The sequence below is a fragment of the Schistocerca piceifrons genome, chromosome 5 (genome assembly GCF_021461385.2).
Source record: "Schistocerca piceifrons isolate TAMUIC-IGC-003096 chromosome 5, iqSchPice1.1, whole genome shotgun sequence".
Lineage (NCBI taxonomy): Eukaryota > Metazoa > Arthropoda > Insecta > Orthoptera > Acrididae > Schistocerca > Schistocerca piceifrons.
The window spans coordinates 252,112,513-252,136,658 of record NC_060142.1 but is presented as its reverse complement, the minus strand read 5'-3'; the positions used below and the strand labels follow the sequence as shown (position 1 = coordinate 252,136,658).

Below are 24,146 nucleotides of genomic sequence, written 5' to 3'. Positions count from 1 at the left end.
AATGTCATTATCCACTAATACAACATGTAACACATCCAAACTCTTCAATGATGTAGTCTGCAAACCTACTACCTGTGCACAACTTAAATGCTGTGACAATGCATCTATATTGCCACATGCCAGACACATGTCTGCACTGGTTTGGAGGTTGATAAGAACTAGTGGTGATGTGGAAGAATAAGTAAACAAAATAAATATACACTGTCTAACAAAAAGTGAATCACCCCTAAGGGAAGGAGGAAATGGAACTGAGAGGTAAGCAATTTTATTTCAGTGATTACAGAATTGAATCACATTTAAAAAGAACCTGGCAGTATAAGCCCACTTATCAGTATGAACTTGTACCTCCCACCCCCTCCCCCTCTTTCCTGGATGGATGCAATAATTCAGCTGGGAAAGTGTCGAAACACCTATATCCTCTCCTGAGGCAAGCTGGCCCAAAACTGTTTTAATTAGTCCTTGATATTGTGGATACCGACAATCGAATAGAGTTGAAGTCCACGTCGGTCTCACACGTTATGTCAGTGACAAACCTGGGGATCTTGCTGGCCACGGGAGTATCTCAACAGCATAGAAACAGTTCACAGAGACGTGTGCTGTGTGCAGACAAACATTTTCCTGTTGAAAATTGCTACCACAGCACTGCTCCACGAGAAGTAATGCACAAGGCTGCAGGATGTCTGCAACAAGTCATTGTACTGTCCGAGTTCCCTCTATGGCTACAAGCATAACTTGAAGACATACCCTATGGGCACCCTCACCTCAATTCCAGGGATAATACCACTGTGCCTCTCGAAACCACTGGAAAAATGGGACCGCTTTCGAGATAGTCACTATACTCACCGACATTCATCTGGCGTAGTGCAAAACTGCAATTCATCAGCGAACACAATGCGACGCCATTTATTAGCAGTCCACATTTCCCAGTTACAGCACCACTTCAAATGCAGTCACTTTTAGTGTTGTGTTAACAGCAGCCTACACAAGGCTGCTGCTAGTCTCCAACCAATGGAGTGGTATGACACACAACATTGTAGGGAGTCCACTACTTGCTCTCAGACGGCAAGCAGAGATGTTAAGGGGTTATGATGTGCTTGGTGCACAGTATAGTGATGCTACATTGTGATGGTCAAGCATGCTCAACTGGATAACTGATGAGGAGCATACCTCATGCTACCACACAGTTCAACAGTATGCCACTATTACATCCCAATAACTCGCAAATCTGGATACGGCAAGATTCAACCCGCCTACAAAATGGAGACCTACAAAGAGGTCCTTTTCGAACTTTGTCATATCTCACATGAGTATGTGACATTTCCGTGTCCTTCATAGTAATTACTCAACATCGGACACTCTTCACACCCCTTATATACCCTACTGGGCCTAACAACAACACTAAACACAAATAACACTAATGCACTCTAGTGGTTGTTCTATCAATCACAGATAATTGTAACCCTAATCCCTCACCTACTGACGTTGTGCATGTATATGAAGTTACATTGACATCCAACCTGGGCGTCCCTCCTAAGAATCACCGTGCAATTTTTCTCTGCTGTTTCGGCAGATATTTGCAAATTCATTTTTGCAATGTGTAGCTGGAGACAGCGGAAACAAACACTGCTCATGACATTTTCTATGCAATGCCCAGTGTCGACAGAAAGCATCAGTTTGTTTTTGTTACAAACAAAGTAATGTTTAAGGAGGAATGTGTGTTATTTGATACGGCATTTCCAAATTAGTCTAGTGCAATATTAGTTTCATTGATATGTATTAACAGAGACAGTAAAATATTAAGAATAACCAATGCACCAGCAGTAACTGAGCAGTGCTGCTGCATGGTTGTAGCAGTCAGTGCGGGCCAGATTGATGCTGCCACTGTTAGGATACTGGTTATTCTTCTTGTTTTACTGTCGCCGTTAATACACATCAATAAAACAAATATCACACCAGATTAATTTGCAACCACTTTATCAAATAGGAACGTAAATTTCCATTTTAAAAATACCCGTTTGTAATGGGAAAAACCCCTGCTTTCTGTCGACAATTGACATCATGTCAAAGATAGGCTGAACAGTATTTGTTTAGCCTGACGCCACCTAGACACCACAAAAACCAGATTGCAAATATCTGTGAAAGAGCAGAGAAAATGCATCTGACAACTCTTAGGACAAATACACTGCATGCGTGTGTGCACACGATACGGATAAATAGAACCAATAAAATGCAAAGAAGGCAAACTTTTAACCTCATCAGCATACAGATATTCTTATCAATAAAATTAAAAAGAAGAATACTGATATGTTCCTCAAAACTAAAAGAAAATTAATCGAACTTGCCTAAATAAAAAAAAAGTGACACAAAGGAGTTTGGAGAATTCGCCCCAATAAAACTGTACTGTCTTCTGAGAGGTTGTACCAGTCACCAGTAGAATGAAGAAAATTATTTCTTTCATATCTTGCAGCTGCCATAAAACAGGACCTTTCGACAACTACTGATGAGAAATCTAAGAGGACTATGAGACAATGGATCCAGAATGACCAACAAGAGCCATTAGTGTTTGAACTCAAGATAGGTGCAGATAATTAAGAGCTACAGAGAAAAACGAAAGTTAACAACCTTGCTAAAAACACACAAACTTTCCACATAAATAGCTCACAGAATGCTGTAGGGGTTTCAGACAAATTAGAGAAATTGCTATAGGACCAAACAGAAAGATACTGGGCAGATGTTATCAGAAACACACGGTTATGTTACAGTAAACAAAATACAGTGGTAACTAAGGAAAACTCATCACACTGACATGCTTTCAGGTTAGTTGCACATACACCATCAACACCGGTTATGTGCTTACTCACAATAAGCTGACTGAAATGCACTAACTCCCAGATGCAATAGTACATGGTCGACTAATAGCAAGTTTATTAGTCTTAATGTTGGTCTGCCTTGGCCAATTTATCTTTCTACTTATACATCCAAGCATATTGTAACGTCCTATTCCTAATACTTCTCCACGATTTAGGAACAATTTCACTGATAACCCTGTCTGATGCTATGCTAACCTAGTCATTGCTAAATGACAGTGCATTTCAAACTAGATTTTTTGCTACACTTTCAGTACCAATTCTCCAGCACTTCATCTACAAACATTTTGAACAGTGTGGAATCCAAACTGACCTGCCTCAATTCTTCTGTTACCAGGAATTAAAAAGATAGCATTTTATTTATTTTACATCACTATTGCAGCATAAGTCAAAAATCTAAATCTTCTACAAACCTTGAACATACTCCTCCTCATACATTTTCACAGAATACCTTGTGGAACCATGTCCCACGTTCAGCACATCAACTAAAATCAAACTGTGCAATCCGGTCTCTAATAACTTTTTCCTACAAGGTTGTGTGTTCTAACAACTATCAATACAGCAACATCTAGCTCCCATACCATACCCTTTCCATAGCAAGCAGACGCGGAAGTGTGCCGACTCTCCGCACCTTAGCATTAGGTAGTATAGGGAGCGGCATGCCCCACACTACAAGCAGCACTAACACTTTATACTCAACTTTGTGCATTTCGGTATAGGAATGTGTATTTTGTGTGCTTATTTTGTGGGTTTGCTTACCGTGTTGTGTGAGGAACTTTGAATAGTTGCAGTATGCTGTTATAAAATGGTGGTAGGATTTCTGTTTACTCATATTTAAACAAGATAAGGGAAGAAATAGCCCACTTGTTAGTTCCAGTGTACTGATCCAGTTATAGAGAAAGTAAAGGCAAATACATTTCAGAACTCCAAAAAAGGGAGTAGAATTTTTAAAATCACAGAACAGTTCCTCCAAACTACAGATATATGACCCAAAACTGATTACTGTAAGGATCATGTTTCATAGAGGAACTTACTACAAAAAAGGATATGTTTAGCATCCCAGAGAAACACTCGCAGAAGAGAAGTTGCAGCCCAGAATATTGTAAACCAGAAAAAGATGTGATGTATGCCATTGTTTCTTCAGTCGAGGAAAATATACAGAATGAATCAATGCCAGACGCAACAGTAGTTTCAATAAAAAGAACACTGAAATGTAAGAAACTGAAACTTGTGTAATTACATAATAAACTGAGGTCAGTGAATGACAAAATAAATCCACTGCAAAAGCAATTTCTAGATTAAAAGCGTACGATTACTCAAATGAGACCCTCTACTACCTATACAACTCCAAACAAGGTAATAAGCATAGCTGACACCATAAGAAAGAAATGGTAACTGATAAATAACAAAGAATTCAATATGATCACGTGTTTCTTTTTGACATTCTACTTTTAGAAAATAAGTCACCCAAATAATAAAGACATTGTTTGCTGCATGGACTGTCCACACTTGTTTGGAAACAACTCCTAAATTTATTACTTAGTCTCAAATAGACATACAGAATTAAGAATTAATACACATACTGTGGAAGCAATTAGGAATTATTACAAGAGGAAAATAAATGCATAGTTATGTTGATTTTTCAAGAAAATAAGTTCCAGCAAGACCTGCAGTTCAGTTATGCTTGGCTGAAAATCTGATTCCATTAATGCAGAGAAATACACTTCAGATGATTGTAAGAGTAAACTTTCAAATCATGCTCTTCCACTCCGTAATTGGATTCAACTTTCGCAGTATATGTGAGTTGCAACACAGCTTCTGGTGACGACGTGTCACAGACACTGATTCAAGTGATTATCCAGCTTGAGCTATCCAGAACAAGAATTATTTCATTCACTTCTGATGACAGTCAACTGAATAAATAGGTCTGGTGATGTCTACAAAATGGTTCAGTAACTCAGTGGCCAATGCAACGGCACAATCTTCTTGAGGGGAAAATATGCTATAAGATTAGGTGGTAGCAAGTCAACAAAATCTGAACTGATTATTCATCACACAAAGTCCTCAAGAAATGTCAAAGTATGTCTGGAACTAATCTAAACCAGTCGGCAATTTACATTCTCTGAGGTATGGTAACTAAACCCACATTTTTTCATTTTGTTATGAAATGATCCTGTTCGTGTATTATGTTGACCTGTTTCAACTCCAGCAATAAGCACGCCTTTTATGTGGTGCTCCCAAAACCGGATTTCCCAATACCGCCTCTGGGTGGTCATGAAAACACTTCAAAGCTGATTCTGGAAATCCGCTTCTAGTTACTGGTTTTCCAATTATGTAATCAAATCTCACTCTCATGTAAATGCAACTGGATTTGAAACATGCTTGCGTTGTCAAGTTATTTCTTGTTTTCAGAATATTTGGTTAATATGGATTTATTGTGCAGTGAAGGAGAAGCAGAAATATTGGATCGAGCATGAAACTGCCTACCTGTAAACATTTAATTTAAAAGAAATAACAACTGTGTCGGCTGGATCAGAAGCTGGATCAACTGTTTTCCATACGCCATATTTAACTGGGCTAAAAATCTGCATCACACCTTAACATGTAAACAAGGCAGTTTTCACCTTTTGGAAGATGTGTCGCATGTAAACGTAGTGAAGGTGTGCTTCCTTGGGTCACAAGCGGAGCAACTAACATCGCACGGTGGAACCCGTCAACTAGGGGAATCGGCACACTTTCTCCTCTACTCGCTACGGCCTTACATTTAACATTTATCCCTTGACGATTCTTAGTCAGCATAGCATCCCATTTTATTAATCATATGATTTCTGTTTTCTTTCCCCCAATATTCTATTACCTTATCTCCCCCACCCCCCCCCCCCCCCCCCACCCAAGCAACTTAGAAATATTTTAGGTAGGATCTGAAATAATTTATATGATGCGGCTTTTATTAGTTCAATGTTAAAGTTGCCAGGTTCAGAGGATTTCCCACTTTCTCTGTCTGTAATGCCACTAACTTGCTAAGAGTTTATCGTTTCATATTTCTCCACAATATGGGTTTCTGTACCTGCTGTTTCCATAAGTTTGATTGCAATAAGTAAGGAATTTCTAGTAGTACGTTTTCCACTAATCAATATCTATTAAAATAATTCCAACTTTATCTTTAGTCTCAGTCAAGCATTATAAAACATCTGAAGGTTCATTTAGTCTTATTTCCCAAACATGGGTATATTTTTTCGCAAGTATTTGCCAGGGCCGGTTCTTTCATTCAGCAAGAAAGTTTGCATGTTCTCTAGTCCACCCATTCAGCCAATTTCATTACTGAGCACTTAAGTATATTCATCCTTCCTCACCTCTGTAGGTTTTCCATTCTTCATTCCACTATTGTGCCTTTTGTTGTTTCACAGTTAACTATCGTCATTCCCAGTCTTGCTTGTATCCATATTAATGACTCAGCCTCTTAACTATTTGGCGAGTTGTTACCTTTATTCCTTAAACTAACAATTCAGATACACTAAAAAGATCAGAAATTAGTCCTAACTTCTGCAAGTAATGACAATGTGGGCATTTCCAAAATCTGTATATTATAGCTAAAGAAAAAATTAACTTACCAATATTTCTTTGCCCCGGGTTACAAAATTCACCAGTCTTCTTCAGTTTGACAAGTTTCTTTAAATACAATCTCTTTGTTGTTTTGGTAATTGGCCCTGGAATACAGTTTCTCTCTTTCAGTTCTGCCCGCAGAGATTCTGTATCATAATCCACGTTCAGTTTGAGTGAAGACAATGTTGATGATGATGACAGTGAATCTACAGTAAGAAACAGAAAAACAAAATGGTCATCACATTAATTTATTTGAAACGGGGAAAAATAAAGAAACAGGTGCCTATATGCCTGAGGGAAATTAAAAATGAACGTCATCTACAGCTTTGCTCTAGGAATCAAATTTGCATTGACATGGGGTAGTAAAGGCAATGATCTGAAGCTGTTAGGTGAAGATTAAATAAGAACCATATATTTAGCACGAACTTGCAAACCCATACAACCATACTTTACATTCTGAAAAGTCATCTGCTGTTTTGAGGATCGTATTCTCTTAGTTAAATTGTAAACATGCCAGAACTGGATTGACAACCTCAACTTTTACAATAAACTGAATTTCTGAAGGGACAGATTAAGGGTTTGCGGGAGACTATGGAGCCTTCCTTAGAATTACCCAACATGTTACTTGTTGAGTGTCATGCTGCACATCAATACTGCTCCTGCAAAGTCAAGGAACCTGCACTTGCTGCACCTCTGTTTCAGATGGAAGCATCATAAATATTCATATCTGAACAGCCACATCAGATGATCAGCCATCGCTGGCTGCAAGGTGAACACAATGCTGTATGCATTGCATGCACCTGGATCATCAAAAACCATTTGCTGAATGGCAAGCTATTTACATTGGTCTGTCTCACCGTCCTGCCTCTTACACAGAACCCTACTATACTCCTCTGATTTAACAAATGAAACAGCTGGGATATGACCATCATAGAGCAGGAACAGATTGGTGGTTGCTTCTCAGTACGGTGTCGACCAGAAGTAGGAATCATCATAGTGACTCGGACAATGATTTATGGCACTATGATTAGTGGAGCCACAACATAAAATGACTGTACACGTCTGGTATTCAATCAAATATAAATGGTCATCCAGCATATTTCAATCAGACATGATCCATTTTCACATTATCCAACAAGCTCTCCAAGATTTTCATTTCCCTGACCAGATCTATCCACAGACCCCCAAAATCAGCCTGCATTACTAGCAACATTCCTTTAACAGTTGCAGCATCAGGCAAAAGTAACACATAATAGCATCTCTCCAAGTTAATATTATACATATCAATGACCATCTCTGCACGTGAATCCATGTATGTACAGTACTGAGAGGAGGCTATACAAGAAACTGAAATCAGTGTCCAAGAGACTACCATTCTAATGATCAACGTTTAAGCAGGCACTGCTGCATTCTACCACATTAAGTGGACTTTCTAGTCTACCATCAATGGACACCTCAAAGCACCCAATATTAAAGCTGCTGTAAACCAAAGTGAGCCAGTGAGCCTCTTAGTAATAACATTGTTCTTTTTCAACCGGTTTTTGTATCTCAAGCCGAAGTTGTAGACCTAAAAAGCTTGCAGTTTGTTATAAAAGCAATCAGTTTTGAAAGCAGTTAGAAATACAGACACTGCATTATTCAACATCTTCACAGGCTTATCTTGATGGAGGTAGAGTTTTACTCATTTGTTCACAACATTCTTGCTAATTTTTTCAACAACTACTAAGAATTTGATATCCATCCCCCCCACTTCATAACATGGTACAAACATTTTCACCCATGAGAGGACACACTTCAGAACCATCACTGCATTAAACACATTAAAACTCCATTGTATCACGTTTATGAAATTATTAAATTTTCACTACATTATTGCCTGAGGTACGATAATTGATTCCACCAGCATTTTTTGGTATGCAAATACTATCAAGTTGTTTTGAAACACCTTATTGCATGTCTTACACTAAAATGGAACAGCCAATGTGCCAAATATCTTATATCACCTAAGCACTTGAAAATCACTTTAAAATGGCTGTGTACCTCATACTGTCACCTAGCGAAAATTTCATCTCAAAAATACAATTGACAACAGTGTCAACCAGCCAGCCACTGTGAAAGTAGTCCTATCACCTTCAAGTGGCTTGAATCAAATTGACCGAAAGTCTGAAAACTGCATGTATACCTTCTGGAGAATTACATATAGCACAGATGTAAAAGCTTTGTCGATGCATACGTTATGTCTAAACCAGCAGTTAAATAGTTCAGGATGGATCAGCTATCACAGCCATTCATTCCATCTGTCATTTTGATAATTAAACACTTAGCTGTGAGTGCACAAATGAAGATTGGTCTGAGAAAACATCTGCAATCATTATAGCCAGTGACCCAACCATGAACCACAGATCTTGCTGAGGTATGGTGGCTTGCATGACTCAACAACTAAGATGATAATCATACTGAATTCACAAAGAAGGGGTATCTGCGGATAGGACAGATTGACCAGTGGTTCCTGAAGGTGGTCAAGCAGCCCTTTTGTTTTCAGCCCTTTCAGTAATTGCAATGGCAACAGTCTGGATGACTGACTAATCTGACTTTTTGCTATTAACCAACATGACCTTGCAATGAGTAAAAATTTCTCGGTGTACATGCCACGTCAAATCAGGATAAATCTCCAAGCTTTCGACCACTACCTCCACGGTCGTCGTCGGGGCTGAAACTGACTGTTGTGAACTAGCGAGGTTCCCCCTTTTTATATGCAAAGGGCGGCTTCTTATTAGCTGGAATACGTCAGCGATATGGCGCGTAGCGAAGTGGTGCCCTCTACTTCCATAGATGTAGTTGCTATCCCGCGTTGCTTGCAGCGCCATCCCTTGAATCAGGAGGTAAAGTGCGAGAAATTTTTTCTCTGTGATATTTCTTTATCCAGTGCACTCTTCCAAGTGTTGCTAAGTGCATAGCCGTTGTCTCTATTAAAGTTATTATCGCTAAGTCTAATTTCGACTGCTTCCCGGATCACAGAGTCCCAGTAATTCGATGTGTGGGCTATTACTCTGGTTTCTTCAAATAAAATCTTATGCTTGTTAAGCAGGCTATGTTCAGCCACCGCTGATTTTTCCAAATACCTGTATTTCAGGTGGCGTTGGTGCTCGATGCAGCGGTCGGCAACGGTTCTTACAGACTGGCCCACGTAATTCTTGCCGCATTCACAAGGAATAGTATAAATTCCCGGCACTCTTAAGCCGAGACTATCTTTGACTGGTCTCAACATTTCCTTAATTTTCCTAGGTGGTCGGAAAACTGGTTTTATTCCTTGCCTCTTCAGGACTCAGGCTATCTTGCTCGTTGTAGCACCACAAAAAGGAAGCCGCGCTATGTGATGGTCCTCTTCTTGTATGTGGCCGGCATCGTGTCTTACTTTCTTGGACAATACTGATTTAATTTCACCGGCAGAATAACCATTCCTCTTGAAAACAGTCGTCAAATGGTTAATCTCGGGACTGAGGTGGTCCTTGTCGGAAATAGTCCTGGCTCTGTGTACTAAAGTATTCAGCATAGCTCTCTTCTGAGACGGATGATGGAAGCTATGGGTCTGTATGGGTTGGCTTCCTGTACACAGAATGGCCCAGTCGTCCATCCGGCTTTCGCTCTACCAACACATCTAAAAAAGGTAACTTCCCTTCCTTCTCTACCTCGAATGTAAATTTTATGTTTGGATGTACACCATTCAGATGTTCGACGAACTGCTGCAGCGTGTCGCTGCCGTGTGGGCAGATTAAAAAAGTATCGTCGACGTATCTGTAGAAGCATGATGGGCGGAGGTGAGCACTGCTCAGGGCTCGTTCTTCGAAGTCCTCCATGAAAAAATTCGCTATTGCTGGTGACAGTGGCGAACCCATGGCTGTTCCATTTCATAATAATTTCCACTGTATAAAAAATAAGTGGTCATCAAGGTATGCCAGAACAACTTCAAAATTTCTGAGGAGAAATGAGCAGGCAACAGTTGTAATGTGTCATCCACAGGTACTTTGGTGAACAGAGAAACCATGTCGAGGCTGACCATGATATCACTTGGGCCTATCTTCATCTGTTTTATGATATCAACAAACATTTTTGAATTTTTAATATGATGTGGGCAGTGACCAACTATAGGCGCCAACAATTTAGTTAAGTGCTTTGCAAGCTTGTACGTAGGAGAGCCAATAGCGCTAACAATCGGTCTCAACGCTGCATCGAGCACCAACGCCACCTGAAATACAGGTATTTGGAAAAATCAGTGGTGGCTGAACATAGCCTGCTTAACAAGCATAAGATTTTATTTGAAGAAACCAGAGTAATAGCCCACACATCGAATTACTGGGACTCTGTGATCCGGGAAGCAGTCGAAATTAGACTTAGCGATAATAACTTTAATAGAGACAACGGCTATGCACTTAGCAACACTTGGAAGAGTGCACTGGATAAAGAAATATCACAGAGAAAAAATTTCTCGCACTTTACCTCCTGATTCAAGGGATGGCGCTGCAAGCAACGCGGGATAGCAACTACATCTATGGAAGTAGAGGGCACCACTTCGCTACGCGCCATATCGCTGACGTATTCCAGCTAATAAGAAGCCGCCCTTTGCATATAAAAAGTGGGAACCTCGCTAGTTCACAACAGTCAGTTTTAGCCCCGACGACGACCATGGAGGTAGTGGTCGAAAGCTTGGAGATTTATCCTGATTTGATGCGGCATGTACACCGGGAAATTTTTACTCAAGAAATACGTCGCGAAAGACTTCGTAGCCATGACCTTGCAATGCTCTTACAGTGAATGGCTGAAAGTATGCGAAACTATGCCCATATTGTGTTTTTGTTCCCTGGGAGCCAGCACCTCTAGTGTGTGGCTTAATGATGATAGTATCCTCTTAGGAAAAATAATCTGGATATAAAACAGTTCCCCATTCAGATCTCTGGGTGGGAACTACTCAGGAGGACATCAGGAAAAGCAAGACCGGCATACTTCATGTTGAAGCGTAAAATGTTAGGTCCCTTAATCAGGTAGGTAGATTACGGAATTAAAAAAAAGAAATGAAGAGGCTGAAATTAGATAAAAATGGGACTTAGTGGAATGTTGTAAGAAGAACAGGACTCCTGGCCAAGTTTTTGCAACACAAATTCAGAAAAGAAATTGCATAAGTGGGTCTAATACATAATAAAATAGTAATGCAGGCAAGCTACTATGAACAGGAGTGCACCATGGAGGAGTGCGATGTTCGGATACAGTATTACTAGTGTCCTGCTTGACACAGTCAAGTCGTTTAAACATCTGGGTGTAATGTTACAAAGTGATACAAGGTGGAACAAGCATGTGAGAACTGTGGTAGGGAAGCCAAATGGCTGACTTTGGTTTATTGAGAGAATTTCAGGAAAGAGTGGTTCAGCTGTACAAGAGATCGTATATGGGACACTGGTGTGACCTATTCTTGAGTACTGTTCAAGTGTCTGGGATCCGTACCAGGTCAGATTGAAGGAAGACATCGAAGCAATTCAGAGGTGGGCTGCTAGATTTGGCACCAGTAGGTCCGAACAACAATTAACTGTTACGGAGATGCTTCGGGAGCTCAAGTGGGAACCACTGGAGGGAAGGCAACATTCTTTTTGAAAAACACTATTGAGAAAATTTAGAGAACTGCCCAATGATTCTACTGCTGCCAACATATATTGCATGTAAGAACCACAAATATAAGATACAAGAGATTAGGGCTCATATGGAGGCATATAGGCAGTCATTTTTCCCTAACTATTTGCAAGTGGAACAGGAAAGGAAATGACAAATAGTGGTACAGGGTACCCTCCACCATGCACTGTATGGTGGCTTGCGGAGTATCCATTTAGATGTAGAACAGCAAATCTAATGTGCAAGGTCTGTTCAAAAAATTCTAGATCATTTGTAATTTTGCACCTGTGATTAATGTGTAACTGCTGAAAGTTTTATTGTTTCATGTCTCTTAGTTATTGTTCAGTGCTGTATTGAGTAGAACGTTGTGTGTCACAGTCTGCAAATTTCAAGATGGCAGAGTTCGAGGAGCAGTGCATCTACGTTAAATTTTGTGAGAAACTCAAGAAAACCTTTACAGAGATACACTAAATGATGCGGGAAGCCTACAGTGATGAGTGCTTAAGCAGTGCTTAGTGTTACAAATGCTTCACACAGTTTAAAAATGGCTGGACAGAAGTTAAAGTTGACCCTCATTCAGGATGCCCTCTGACATACACCAACAATGCTCATGTCAGGACCGCCAATGAAACTGTGCATCCCAATTGCACAAATAAGAATGAGATGTGCCTTATGAGAATCATAACTGGTGACAGTTATGATGTTGAGACCAAGGTTCAATCTTTACAATGGATCGGAGAAGATTCTCCAAGACTAAAAAAAGCTCATCAGGTCAGGTCAAATGTCAAAGCAATGACAACAAACTTGGGACAACAATACAGAAAGAGAAGTGGGTGAAGATGAAACAAGAGATACAATACTGTGAGGAGGATTTTACAGAGCACCCAAAACACCTGGAGTAGGACATTAAAACTTTTCTATCAAGATATATGAGACAAGTGAACACCCTCATACTTCAGAAAGAATGTAATACTTCCAGTTCCAAAGTTTGCAGGTGCTGACAGGGGTCAATACAACTGAACTATCAGCTAAGTCACTTTTGCAAAATATTGACGTGAATTATTTAAAGAAGAATGGAGAAAGTGGTAGAGGCCAGTCATCGTGAACATCAGCTTGGGTTCTACAGAAATGTAGTAACATGTACAGCAATACAGACCAAATGACTTATTTTGAAAGATAGGCAAACCTACATTTATATATTTGTAGAGAAAGCTTTTGACAATGTCCACTGGACTACACTCTTTGAAATTTTGAAGTCAGCAAGGATAAAGTACAGGAACTGAAAGGTTATTCATATCTTGTACGGTAATGAGATGCTCATTATAAAGTGACTTAGGACATGAAAGTGATGCAGTAGTTGGGAAGGGAGTGAAGACAGGGTTGTAGCCTATCCCTGACATCATTCAGTCCATACATTGAGTGTTTTGAAATGGAATTAAAGTTCAGGGAAAAGAAAAAAAAATTTTGCTGCAGTTTGGAAGTGACATTTTAATTCTATCAGAGATGGCTAAGGACTTTAAGAGCAGTTGAATGCAATGGGTAGTGTCTTGAAAAAGACAACAGTCAAAGAAAATTGATTGATGCTGAGGGAATAAGATTAGGAAATGAGACACTAAAAGTAGTAGAAAACTTTTGTCAGGTGTCAAGATGGATAACCTATAGCAACAGAATTAATTTTGCTGTCTATCAAACCTTTTACATCACTAGGTACGTGATAAAAATGCACCCTTTTTTGTGCTAAAGACAACCTTAATGTGGAGCAATGCATGGCAACAGGTAGACTCCACATTTCTAGACCTCCAGAAAGCATTTGATACAGTGTCCCACTGCAGACTCAATGGAGGTACTTGCATATGAAATAGGTTCCCAGGTATGTGAGTGACTCTAAGACTTCAAAAATAATAGGATCAAGTATATAGTCCTTGATGCTAAGTGCGCATCAGAAACAAGGGTATTTGCCAGAAGTGCCCGAGGAAGTGTGATAGGATTGCTTTCATCCTCGGTATAATAAATGATCTGGCGGACAGGGTAGGCAGCAATCTGCGGTTGTTTGCTGATGATGCTGTGGTGTACAGAAAGGTGTCCAAGTTGAGTGACTATAGGAGGATGCAAAATGACTGACAAAATTTCTCATTGGTGTAACGAATGGCAGCTAGCTTTAAAAAGTAGAAAAATGTAAGTTAATGCAGATGAGTAAGGAAAACAAACCCATAATGTTCAGATACAGCATTAGTAGTGACACAGTCACATTGTTTAAATATATGGGCATAAAGTTGCAAAGCGATATGAAATGGTACAAGCATGTGAGGACTGTGGTAGGGATGGCAATAGTTGACTATGATTTACTGGGAGAATTTTTTGAAAGTGTGGTTCATCTGTAAAGAAGAGCAATTATAGGATGCTACTGTGACACAGTCTTGAGTGCTGCTAGAGTTTTTGAGATCCATACCAGATTGGAATAAAAGAAGACAAAGAAGCAATTCAGAGGTGTGCTGCTAGATTCGTCACCAATAGGTTCAAACAACACACAAGTGTTATGGAGATGTTTGGGAACTCAAAAGGGACTCTTTGGAGGGAAGGTAACACTCTTCAAGTAACACTACTGAGAAAATTTAGAAAACCACCATATGAAGCTCACTGCAGAATGTCTACTGCAGCCAACATACATTTCGTGCAACCATCACAAAGATAAGCTACAAATAACTAGGGTTCATATGGCGGCTTGTAGACAGGCTTTTTCCCCTCCCTCTATTCGATAGTGGAAAGGGGAAAGGAAGTGACCAGTGTACCCTCCGCCATGTACCACATGGTAGCTTGTGGAGTATGTGTGTGAATGCACATTTTTTTCTTCTGGTATTTCAACTATGTACATCCTTGTTCCTTTTTAACTGCAAAGCATAATCTATAACAAATTTCACTAGGGAATAAATATACTATGCAGCATCAGTCAAAATACTCAATTCCTTAAACAGATGTCTTCAAGATGATTGCAGGTGAGCACCATGAATTACTCTTACAGCAAGGTTTTGAGCAATGAATACACTCTTAAAGATGAGTTAGCCTACAACATGATTTCATATGACATTGTTGAATGAAAGTAAACAAACGTGTGTGTGTGTGTGTGTGTGTGTGTGTGTGTGTGTGTGTGTGTGTGTGTGTGTGTGTGAGTGTGTGTAACCCTCTCCTGTAGCAAGGAATCTGAGTGTTACAGTGAGCCTGTCTTCTGAAGATGTAGCAGTTCTTAAATGAATATTGTGCTTTGTGATATGAGGATACACTTCACTGAGCACATACAGAAATGTATGCTCATCCATTCTTAAATAATTGATGTACGACTTGACATCTTCCACTGTAAGCTCACGTAACAAGTTTTGTTGAATGCTTTTATCGTGTCGTCGTAAAACCCACAGCTTCACACAGATTAGATTAGTTTTTCGTTCCATAGAGTCGTGCTGAGGAGATCCTCGTGAATGTGGAACATGTCAATTTTTTTTAAAAGCTGAAATAACAATACTAACAGTATGAATAAATACAATACATCATTTGTTTCTATTAAAAAATTCGTCAATGGAGTAGAAGGAGTTTGCCACTAGTAAGTCTTTCAGGCTCCTTTTAAACTGATCTTTATTTGTAACTAAACTTTTTATGTTTGCTGGCAAATTATTGAAGATGAGTGTTCCTGAGTAGTGGATCCCTTTTTGAACTAAAGTAAGTGCTTTTAATTTTTTGTGCAGATCATTTTTGTTCCTGGTATTGTATGTACGAACTGAGTTGTTTGTTGGAAAAACAATAAATTATTTAGTATACCCAGTTCTTTGAAGAGGTTTTTGCAGGACGTCCGTGAATTTACTCCACAAATAATACGTATTACACGCTTTTGGACTCTGAAAACTTTTGTTTGACTTTAAGATTTACCCCAAAATATTATACCATATGACATTATGGAACGAAAGTTGGCAAAGTATGCCAGCTTTTTCATTTTTATGTTGCCTATGTCTGCTAACACTCGAATTGCAAATACAGATTTGTTAAGGCATTTCTGCAGTTCTGTGGTGTGCTCCTCCCAACTGAATTTATTATCAAGCTGTAATCCCAGGAATTTATGACTGTCAACCTCGTATGCATGGTTCCTTTTTTTTGCCCCATTTCTTTCCAACACGTGCACACAATGCAGTTGTGGTACGTGCAACTGCTGCGGTTAATAACAAGTTGTTGTCAGCCATCTTGAACTTTGACGAAAAATTTGATGACAGTGTAATACCCCTTCTAGCGCTACGTCAAAGGTCTTTGTCAAATATATTTGACGGAATATTTGATCACATTTTTGATCAAATCTTTGACAAAGATATTTGATAGTGTAATACCAGCCTCAGCGATACAGTTAGCCATGCCACAGGTGCAGCCACTATGGAGGGGTATCTGTTGAGAGGCCAGATGAACATGTGGTTCCAGAAGAGGGGCTGCAACCTTTTCAGTAGTTGTAGGAGCAGCAGTCTGGATGACCCACTGGTCTGGCCCTGTAACGTCAGCCAAAACAGCCTTGCTGTACTGGTACTGTGAATGGCTGAAAGCAAGGAGAAACTACATCCATAACTTTTCCTGAGGGAATGCAGGTTAAATGGTGATGGCACCCTCTTGGGTAAAATATTCTGGAGGAAAATAGTCCCCCATTTGGATCTCCAGGTGGGGACCACTCAGGATGTCATTATCAGGAGAAATAAAACTGGTGTTCTACAGATTGGAGTGGGGACTATCAAATCCCTTAATCAGGCAGGCAGGTTAGAAAATTTAAAAATAGAAATGGATAGGTTAAAGCCAGATACAGTGGGAATTAGTGGAGTTCGGTGGCTGGAGAAACAGGGCTTCTGGTCAGGTAAATATAGGGTTATAAATACAAAGTGAAATAGGGGTAACACATAAGTAGGTTTAATAATGAATAACAAAATAGGAACACAGATACGCTGTAGTGAACACATTATTGTAGACCAGTTAGACAAGAAACTCACGCCCAACACAGTAGTACAAGTTTATATGACAACTAGATCCGTGGATGAGGAGAAGACAGAGGAAATGTATGATGAGGTAAAAAATTATCCAGACAGTTAAGGGAGACGAAAACTTAATAGTCACACCGGAGTGGAATTTAACAGAAGGAAAAGGAAGAGAGGGAAAAGAAGTAGGTGAATATAGCTTGAGCGAAAGAAACTAAAGACGAAGCCGTCTGGTAGAATTTCGCACAGAGCATTACTTAATAATAGCTAATACGTGGTTTAAGAATCATGAAAGAAAGTTGTAAATGTGGAAGAGACCTGGAGACATTGGAAGGTTTTGGAACCAGATTTTAAATTGCAAGACATTTCCTAGGGCAGATGTGGACTCTGACCACAATTTATTGATTATAAACTGCAGGTTGAAACTGTAAAAAGTGGGAATTTAAGGAGATGGGACCTGGATAAATTGAGAGAACCGGAGATTGCAGAGAGTTTCAGAGGGAGCATTGGGGACCAACTGACAAGAACAGGGGAAAGGAACACAGTACAAAAAGATTGGGTAGCTTTGAGAGATGAAATAGTGAAGGCAGGAGAGGATCAAGTAGGTAAAAAAGGCGAGGGCTAGGAGAAATCCTTGGCTTACACAAGAGAATCTGAATTTAATCGATGAAAGGAGAAAATTTATAAATGCAATAAATGAGGTAGGTGAAATGGAATAAAAACACCTAAAAAATGAGATCAACAGGAAGTGCAAAATGGCTAAGCAGGAATGGCTGAAAGACAAATTTAAGAATGTGGAAGCATATATCGCTACGGGTAAGATAGATGCCTCCTATAGGAAAATTAAAGAGACCTTTGGAGAAAAAGAGAACCACTTGTATCAATATCAAGAGCTCAGATGGAAAACCAGTCCTAAGCAAAGAAGGGGAAACAAAGGTGGAAGGGGTACATACAGGGTCTGTAAAAGGGACATGCACTTCAGGGCACCATTATGGGAATGTAAGAGGACAGATGAAGAAGACAAGGGTGATATGCTACTGTGAGAAGAATTTGACTGTGCACTGGAAGACTTAAGTCAAAACAAGGCTCCAGGAGTACCGAATATTCCTCTAGAGCTACTGATAGCCTTAGAAAAACCAGCCATGACAAAACCCTTCCATCTGACAAGCAAGATGTACAAGATAGGGGACATACCCTCAGACTTCGAGAAGAATATAGTAATTCCAATTCCAAAGAAAGCAGGTGCCGACAGGTGTGAAAATTCCCAAACCATCAGTTTAATACGTCAAAGTTGCAAAATACTAACACAAATCCTTTAAAAAAGAATGCAAAAGCTGGTAGAAGCCGACGCTGAGGAAGATCAGTCTGGATTCTGGAGAAATGTACGAACACATGAACCAATACTGACCCTATGACTTCTCATAAAAGATAGGTTATAGAAAGATAAACCAACGTTTCTAGCATTTGTAGACTTGGAGAAAGTTTTTGACAATGTTGACTGGAATACTCTCTTTCAAATTCTAAAGGTGGTAGGCGTAAAATACAAGAAGTGAAAGGCTATTTACAATTTGTATAGGAACCACATGGCAGTTATAAGAGTTGAGGGGCATGAAAGGGAAGCAGTGGGTGAGAAGGGTTGAGACAGGGTTGTAGCTTAGACCCAGTGTTATCAATCTCTATATTGAGCAAACAGTAAAGGAAACAAAAGAAAAATTTGAAGTATGGATTCAAGTCCAGGGAGAAGAAATAAAAACTTTAAGGTTTGCCAATGACATTTTAGTTCTGTCACAGACAGCAAAGGACTCTGAAGAGCAGTTGAATGGAATGGACAGTTTCTTGAAAGAAGGATGTAAGATGAATATCAACAAAAGCAACAGGAGGATAATGGAATGATGAGGGAATTAGATTAGGAAATAAGACACTTAAAGTAGTAGATGAGTTTTGCTATTTGGGCTGCAAAATACCTGATGATGGGCAAAGAAGGGAGGATATAAAATGTAGACTGGCAATGGCAAGAAAAAGTGTTTCTGAAGAAGATAAACTTGTTAACATCGAGTATAGATTTAAGTGTCAGGAAGTTCTTTCTGAAAGTATCTGTATGGCGTGTAGCCATGCATGGGAAGTGAAACACGGGTGATGAACAATTTAGACAAAGAGAGTGTAGAAGGTTTTGAGATGTGGTGCTACAGGATAAAGTCTAAGATGGGTAGATCATGTAACTAATTAGGAGGTATTGAATGGAATTGGAAGAAGTGAAATTTTTGGTACAACCTGACTAAAAGAAGGGATCAGTTGGTAGGACACATTCTGAGGTATCAAGAGATCACCAATTTAGTACTGGAGGGAAGTGTGGAGGGTAAAAATCACATAGGGAGATGAATAAAGTACGCAGATTCAGAAGGATGTAGGTTGCACTAGTTACTCAGAAATAAAGAGGCTTGCACAGGATAGTGCAAGATGGAGAGCTGCATCAAACCAGTCTTTGGACTGAAAACCACAACAACACAACTGTCTTATCTCTCCTCAATAATTACAATGATTCAATGGGCAAATGTGGCTGAACTAAGTTGTTTCAGGAGGTCCAGAATGTGTTTCTCTAGTTTCAGTTCTCATTAATATGGACACCAAAAAATTGAATTTTCCACTCTCATTATTATTTCCGCACCATGTCCTACACTCATCATTGGTGTAGTTTCTCTTGCTGTGCAGCACTCAATATGCTACCATTTGTTCTGTTGCTGTATATCTGTTACAATACTAGTATCATCCACAAAAAGAACTAATTTTGCTTCTTGTGTATTAGACAAAATATTGTTTACATATATGAGGAACAGCAGCAGACATAAGAATGAGCCTTGGGTAACCCCATACACGATTTCTCCCCAGTCAGATTACTTACATTGACTGACTTACTAAACACAATTTTCTGCAGTCTTTTACACTGAGGTGACAAAAGTCATGGGGTACGTCATAATATCATGCCAGACCTTTTGTTCAGTGTAGCGCAGCAACTCGATGAGGTATGATCAAGTAGTTGGAGGTCCCCTACAGAAATATTGAGCCATGCTGCCTCTATAGCCGTCTAGTGTGAAAATGTTGCCGGTGTAGGATTTTTGTGCACCAACTCACCTCCCAATAATGTCCCATAAATGTTTGTTGGGATTCATGTCTGGCAATCTGCTCTGGCAATCATTGCTCTGATTGTCCAGAACGTTCTTCAACCAATCATGAACAATTGTGGCCTGGTGACATGGCGTATTGTCATCCATAAACATTCTATTGTTACTTGGTAACAAGAAGCCTGTGAATATTTGCAAATGATCTCCAAGTAGCCAAACACAAACATTTCCACCAGCTAAACACAGCCCACACCATTATGGAGCCATCACCTGCTTGCACAGTGCCTTGCTAACAACTTAAGTCCATCGCTTCGTGAGGTTTGTGCCACACTCAAACCCTATAATCAGCTCCTATGAACTGAAATCTCGACTCATCTGACACACCATTGTTTTCCAGTCGGTCCAACCAATAAGATCACAAGCCCAGGAGCGGGACTCAAGGTGACGTGCTGTTAACAAAGGCACTTGCATCTATCGTCTGCTGACATCGTCATTAACGCCAAATTTTGCCACACTGTCCTAACGAATCTGTTCACTGTACGTCTGACACTGATTTCTGCGCTTTCTCCACCGAGTGATGCTTGTCTGACAACTTTCAACAACCACTGCTGCTCTCCGTCATTAAGTGAAGGGCATCAGCCACTGTGTTAGTCTGTGGTGAGAGGTAATGCCTGAAATTTGGTAATTGCAGCACCCACTTGATACAGAGGATCTCTGAATACTGAATTCTGTTGCTTCCCGTTGTGTAGCCATAATCAGTCAAACCTTTTCACACAAATTACCTGAGTACATATGGCAGCTCTGCCAATGCATTGACCTTTTATATCTGTTTAAGTGATACTACCACCACGTGTGTATGTGCATATCAGTATCACATGACTTTCATCATCTCAATGTAGGTAGGGATAGCATCCACTGATTGGCTAGAGTATTAGTTCCATAAAATCTCAGTCTGTCTGAGATAATACTGCAATTCAAACAGTCAAATGCATTATAAATGTCACTTTAAGTACAAACCAGTGCCATTTTCTTCTTTAGTGCTTGTAAAGTTTGGTGAGTGAATGTGTAAATGGTATTCTCAACTGAGCAACTCTTCTGGAATCCAAAGTGCAACTTACTGAGGATATTATTGTTGCTACAGTGGGATACTATTCTATGTATAGAAAACATCACCTCAAAATTTTTGGAAAATGATTTTAGTAGTGAAACAAGTCAATAGTTGCCCTTCTTACAAAGGGTGATAACAATGGCATATTTCAATCCCTTTGCAAAAATTCTACAAGTTAGTGATGCACCACATATTTCAGGAAAGACAGCAGTTATTATATGGAAACAAGTCTCTAGAACTCTGTTGGAAACACTACTCAATCCAGATGAGCTTTAATTACCGATATCAAATTGTGCAATCCAAATAAGGTTTCCAGATCAGTTTTTCTATGACAATTCTTTAGAAAATCACATTGAAATCACCACAGATTTAACTGCTCACTGATGTCTAACAGATAGCATAGTAAGGGATCTATGTGCCTCAATTACAATTAAAAGTAAACTATTTTTCAATGTTAATTCACATGCACACACTTCTAAGTGCTGATCACAACAAAATCTTGTTTCAGTGTTCTTTGAGCTTGTACTCTGTCTTAAAAACTCTCTTTCTAAATTAGTTCCACACCAGTAAGATCTCCGAGTGTAATCTTTTAACTTCCCTAACCCTGTGGTTACATGGTGCTCAGGTAGACATAGGATGTCTATCTCCATGGTTCTCTCAATTTTCGAGAAACACAAGAACCTCTCCCATCTTATTACTCATCCTATATTCTGATGAAATAAGCTAAGCTTACTTTTCATGCATTCTTCAGTTATTTTAATATCTTTCACAATAAGACACCTTAAAGAAGCTACCCCTCTGACACCAGTAACCAAAGAGATCTTACTTTCTGTGATAGTGCTATCCCTATACATTTTCGGCAAGATGCTGAGCCACCTTACCTTTCCTTCTCTTATTTCCACCTCTCAACTGTATCAATAGGCACTGTACACTTATGAGAGTCCATTCCACTTAGTACCAGCCTGCTCAACTCCTTGCTCACATGACTCACAGTGGGATTAATCTAGGCTGGTCACTGTAGTGTAGAATCTCCAGAAGACTCTTGCTTATGCACATAGTTGCTGCTCCTATTTCTTCCAGTCATCCATAATTCTGTAATTTTTGTCTTTAACCAAGCTGTTCCCTGCTCCACCTACTATGATCACTTGATTCTCTTTACAAAAATCTTTCCAGAAATTTTCCATGTCCTGTCAACCTGGCTAAAGCTAGCACTTTGCTTCACAATGGTTGTGATCAGGTACCAGTTCCTTATTTGTCCTGTATCATCCAGCCTACACCCCTGCCATGGCTACTACCTCGTAGCAAGATTCTTCTTCCCGATCTCTTTTGGTACCTATGTACACTTAGTTTCTATTCACTCAGTCTGCTGCACCCTGCTATGACCTACACTGGATAACGCTATTCCCCTCTTACTTCAGGTAAGAAGTTAGACTTATTAGATATTATAAGCTCAAATGTGTAAGTCTAAGAGCAATTCTCCTTTCACCCACTGTTTGATACCTTTACTCAGTTCCCACAGTCCTTTTCCCCTTTCAGCCTTTCTAGGTCAAATTGTACATCATCTAATTCAGCCTGGAAGGCACAAATTTTTGCTTCCTCTTCCGCAATTCTCTTGACTTTTTGCACAGCCTGCAGTTCCTTGGGAGAACCTATAAGGATTCTCCACTCAGTTCCCACTATGATCACCTCAATGGGGCTCCAGCCCACAATCTAAACATACCATTCCCTGTCTGATTAACCGAAGGCAACATCTACACTTATCACACACTGCAATACAAATTAAACACTTAGAAATAGATTCAAATAACTTTACACACTTTCCACTAAATGGATACTTATTTATGAGCCATAAAAGTTATGCCTATAGATTAGTGTTTCAGGTGTTTGATACAACCTAAAAAGTTAGTTATTTCCATTTAAAACAAGAACTTTTCACTCATTCAACTGCAGTATCTTAAGTTATCCACAATAAAATATAACTTTCAATCACTACTTGAAGGTAGACAATGCTTACTATTGGCAAAAATAAGGTGTATTAGAGTTCTTTGGGCAGCAAATTAGCTAGTGATGGTCAAAGTAGGGAAGATATAAAATGCAAATTGGGAACAGCAAGAAAAGCATTTCCGAGAAAAGCTATTCATTAACTTTTAATCAAAAAATTTTTGGAAGATATGTGTCTTTAACATAGCACAGTAGGGATGTGAAACATGGATGACAGGCAATTCAGAGAAGACAAACTTTTGAGATGTCATGCTACTGAAGAGTCCTGAAGATTAGAAGGTAGATCAAATAACAAATGAGGAGGTATTGAATCGAACTGGGGGGCAAAACGAAATTTATGGTGCAACTTCACTACAAGAACGGATAGCTTGATGCGACCAAGAAATTGTCAATCTGATAATGGAAGGATATGTGGGAGGATAAAAATTGTAGTGGGCGGCCAGTAAACAGGTTGAAACAGATGTAAAGCGTGGTAGTAGCACAGATATGAAGAGGCTTGGACAGGATAGGCTAACATGGAAAGCTGCATCAAACTAGTCTTTGGACTGAAGACCACAACACAACAGCACTCACACAGTGGACCTAATATGACTGTGTGTTCCAAAACTATTTAGTTTTTCTTATAATAGCTTTAATCATTATCAATGTTTTGTTACACACACTAATTTGTCAATGCACGATGAGGGTACCCAGAACTCTATCCCTGGGTGAGGAGACACACCACATTCAGGTGTGAACTAATAACTTTCATGCCCGGAGCAAAATATCAATTTCTTAAGCTCTAATGTGAAGTGTGATG

At 39.5% G+C, this 24,146-nt stretch overlaps 1 protein-coding gene across 1 annotated transcript in view; it reads right to left on the bottom strand.

Annotated features, from left to right (window-relative positions):
* LOC124798917 overlaps nt 1-24,146 on the bottom strand; it is a gene marked incomplete at its 5' end in the record, with an annotated part of 86,123 nt that overhangs the window by 1,656 nt on the left and 60,321 nt on the right. Inside the window, 2 exons of the mRNA XM_047262449.1 lie at nt 5,355-5,385; nt 6,512-6,676. Of these exons, the coding sequence (XP_047118405.1) occupies nt 5,355-5,385; nt 6,512-6,676 (196 nt within the window). The remainder of the gene's footprint in view (nt 1-5,354; nt 5,386-6,511; nt 6,677-24,146) is intronic.